The 3608-nt window shown below is 44.7% G+C and overlaps 1 protein-coding gene across 1 annotated transcript; it reads left to right on the forward strand.

Annotated features, from left to right (window-relative positions):
• The first annotated feature begins 1047 nt into the window (after window positions 1-1047).
• Window positions 1048-2421, forward strand: LOC126233730 (leucine-rich melanocyte differentiation-associated protein-like). Its single transcript, XM_049942881.1, has 2 exons — window positions 1048-1112; window positions 1998-2421. Exons 1-2 carry the CDS (start codon window positions 1048-1050, stop codon window positions 2419-2421), a joined length of 489 nt encoding a protein of 162 aa, XP_049798838.1.
• The last annotated feature ends 1187 nt before the right edge of the window (window positions 2422-3608 follow it).

Below are 3608 nucleotides of genomic sequence, written 5' to 3' on the forward strand. Positions count from 1 at the left end.
TGCACGGCGCCAAACACGCATACGACCATCATTGGCACCAAGGCAGAAGCGACTCTCATCGCTGAAGACGACACGTCTCCATTCGTCCCTCCATTCACGCCTGTCGCGACACCACTGGAGGCGGGCTGCACGACGTTGGGGCGTGAGCGGAAGACGGCCTAACGGTGCGCGGGACCGTAGCCCAGCTTCATGGAGACGGTTGCGAATGGTCCTCGCCGATACCCCAGGAGCAACAGTGTCCCTAATTTGCTGGGAAGTGGCGGTGCGGTCCCCTACGGCACTGCGTAGGATCCTACGGTCTTGGCGTGCATCCGTGCGTCGCTGCGGTCCGGTCCCAGGTCGACGGGCACGTGCACCTTCCGCCGACCACTGGCGACAACATCGATGTACTGTGGAGACCTCACGCCCCACGTGTTGAGCAATTCGGCGGTACGTCCACCCGGCCTCCCGCATGCCCACTATACGCCCTCGCTCAAAGTCCGTCAACTGCACATACGGTTCACGTCCACGCTGTCGCGGCATGCTACCAGTGTTAAAGACTGCGATGGAGCTCCGTATGCCACGGCAAACTGGCTGACACTGACGGCGGCGGTGCACAAATGCTGCGCAGCTAGCGCCATTCGACGGCCAACACCGCGGTTCCTGGTGTGTCCGCTGTGCCGTGCGTGTGATCATTGCTTGTACAGCCCTCTCGCAGTGTCCGGAGCAAGTATGGTGGGTCTGACACACCGGTGTCAATGTGTTCTTTTTTCCATTTCCAAGAGTGTATAAGTGCCTGCAGCTGCACTATCCTCTGTGTCCTCGGTGGCTCAGATGGGTCACACACTACAGGCTATTTGGAGTACTGGATTTAGTAGCATGTGTAGGAAATCGTATTAGAGGTGTGTTCTTACCGTGCGCGGTGGAAGTGATTCCGAAGAACCGGTGGCGCACGGCTACACGTGTCTTTGGAGCAGAGGAACACGACGTGACGTCGTCACAGATGGCGTGGAGGGACTACGGCAGAAATTGGTCACGGAACAGCTATTGCTGTGTATGTAGTAAGATATGACATCATTAAGAAGCCACGTTTATGTGGGTCGGCGAGATAATGCTGTAACCTCCCAACAGAAAATTTTAATAAATATTATGAAGAAAATTCTCATTTAACCTCCCCACAAAAATTCTTTCTGATTTAATCTAAGCTCAAAATTCATTCACATTTAGCGTAACCTCAAAACAGAAAAATTCCTAAACCTCTCAACAGTAAAAATTATAATTATGTCGTTCACATTCAGTGTAACGTCCCAATAAAAAATGAATTCAGTAACCTGGTAATAAAACAATGTAACTAACCTCTCGATTAAATTGTCACTCACTTATGACATTTCAATAATTCACTGTGAATTTAACCTGGTAAATTTTGGACGACAGCAGTGCTGCGTCATGGCCCTGAAAGATCATTCTGAATAAAAAAAAGAAAAAATCTTACCTCCATGAAGTCGCCGGATATATCTGCTCTTAAAATAAATTTTTCCGGCACAGCTCTGTGCAATGCTGGCCGACCTATCTGTCATTTATGAAAGGAAGCAACTGATTTTTCTATAGCAATAATCGGGATGATCATGGATGGGAGAAATTAGTAAATTCTTTAAATTGAACTGAATGGTTGTTAAAAGTTACATTTTATGAGGAAGATTATTATTACGAGATTTTTAAACATTTACATGGGACTTATATTAACACTCAGGCTCCGACATCGCTGCACCGCGACCGGGCCAGCCAACACGATACACCATACCAGACCAGAGAAGACTCCAGACTAGCAACAACTTACTGCTACAGCTATACAGTTCCTACTGCAGTCAACACTGCTCTCTGGTCAGAGATTTTCTTATACCTTGCATATTTCAGGAGCAATACACCTCTTACAATGGTGATATAGCACCATATGAGAATGAACGTTTCTCACTTGTTGATAAAAACCTGTAACATATGCCCTTTAATGTGGTTGACAGTTATGGAATACTTTTGAAGATTCTTGATCTTACTCGTAATAAATTCAAGAATCTGGACTTCTTGTCAGAATTCCGTAACCTTACCTCTTTGATCTTGGACCGTAATAAGCTGGATTCAGATACCATACTTCCACATCTGCCAAATCTCTTGCTTCTCTGGCTTAATTATAGTAAGGTAGATGAATTATTCCCATTCATACGAAACCTACAGAGAAGCTTCCCTAATCTGAGATTTCTTAGCATGCTGGGAAATCCTGCTGCTCCAAGTTACTTGAATGGTGGAACAGAGTATGAACATCTTCAATACAGTTTGTTTGTAATATCCTGGTTTCGTCACCTGATTCACATGTATGATCGATACGTGACGATTCACGAAAGGAATGAGGCCAACAGATTATTCTGTCGCCCTTTTTGGAACGTTTAGCAATGCGTGGTGGAGTGTTTGATACTATCAGTTTAGCACTGCTGGCTATAGAGAGAAACTTCCATAGAAGCCACAACCGCAGCACTGTCATTTGAAGCGTGTATACCAGTAAGTGGAGACCGAAGATGATGACAACTTTTATTTCACTTAAGGGAAAAAAGTTTTGTGATCCCTCGCTGCTGGTTTGGAGTCCATTTTCTTTTTAACGCTATGCACAAGGCTGTAAATAATGATTCATTTCTGCAACAAAAGGAATCTCAGTTAATATTTACTGTACTGACCTTATGTCTACAAAAAAAATTCTCACACTCCTTAAAATTAAATGACTGGATAAAGAATAGAGTTGTTGCTCAAACTGACAGACACTAGCAGTAGTTCACAACATGTTCCCTTATCTCCAAATCTGAATATATCTCATGACTGTTCTTCTTTGCACTTCCAGTTTTCATTCCCAAATGTTACCAGTAAACTGTATGGATAAAAACTTTTCGCTAAAGATTTTGCCAGCAATTTGAAGTGAAGTAAGTGTTTCATTGTTATCATTCTGTGAAAAAAATTGTTGTTACTGTTGTTACACAGTGTATTGTTGTTGCTCAAGTAATTATGTTATAAGAGGAGGCAATGTACATAAAAAAATAAGATGGACAGAGCGTCTGCCATGTAAGCAGGAGATACCGGGCTCGAGTCCCGGTCGGGGGACACGGTTTCATCTGCTTCCGTTGACTTATATCAACGCCTCTATGTAGCTAGGGGCATTAATTTCATTGTAACTTCATTCTAACGACCTGCATGGTCACCGATGGTATCTGTTCTTTCAGACATGTCTAAAAGAACAGATACCATCTTCATATATATATAAGACGTAATTCACAAGGTTATTTACATGTGCTGTGAACAGTAATGAGAGAGTAACATTACCTTGGGGTACTCACGGAGGTAATGTTGCATGTGAAGATTTCTCTTGGTTAATAATTGTGGTGTCACCGCCAGACACCACACTTGCTAGGTGGTAGCTTAAATCGGCCGTGGTCCATTAGTACATGTCGGACCCGCGTGTCGCCACTGTCAGGATCGCAGACCGAGCGCCACCACAAGGCAGGTCTCGAGAGACGTACGAGCACTCGCCCCAGTTGTACGACTACGTTGCTAGCGACTACACTGACGAAGCCTTTCTCTCATTTGCCGAG

The sequence above is a fragment of the Schistocerca nitens genome, chromosome 1 (genome assembly GCF_023898315.1).
Source record: "Schistocerca nitens isolate TAMUIC-IGC-003100 chromosome 1, iqSchNite1.1, whole genome shotgun sequence".
Classification (NCBI taxonomy): Eukaryota; Metazoa; Arthropoda; class Insecta; order Orthoptera; family Acrididae; genus Schistocerca; species Schistocerca nitens.

Excerpts from the sequence above, each read along its gene's own strand:
- LOC126233730 (XM_049942881.1), top strand. The coding sequence starts at position 1,048 with ATGACATCATTAAGAAGCCACGTTTATGTGGGTCGGCGAGATAATGCT. Across the intron at positions 1,113-1,997 it reads GCTGTAACCTCCCAACAGAA|TTATGGAATACTTTTGAAGA; the intron begins AATTTTAATAAA and ends TGTGGTTGACAG.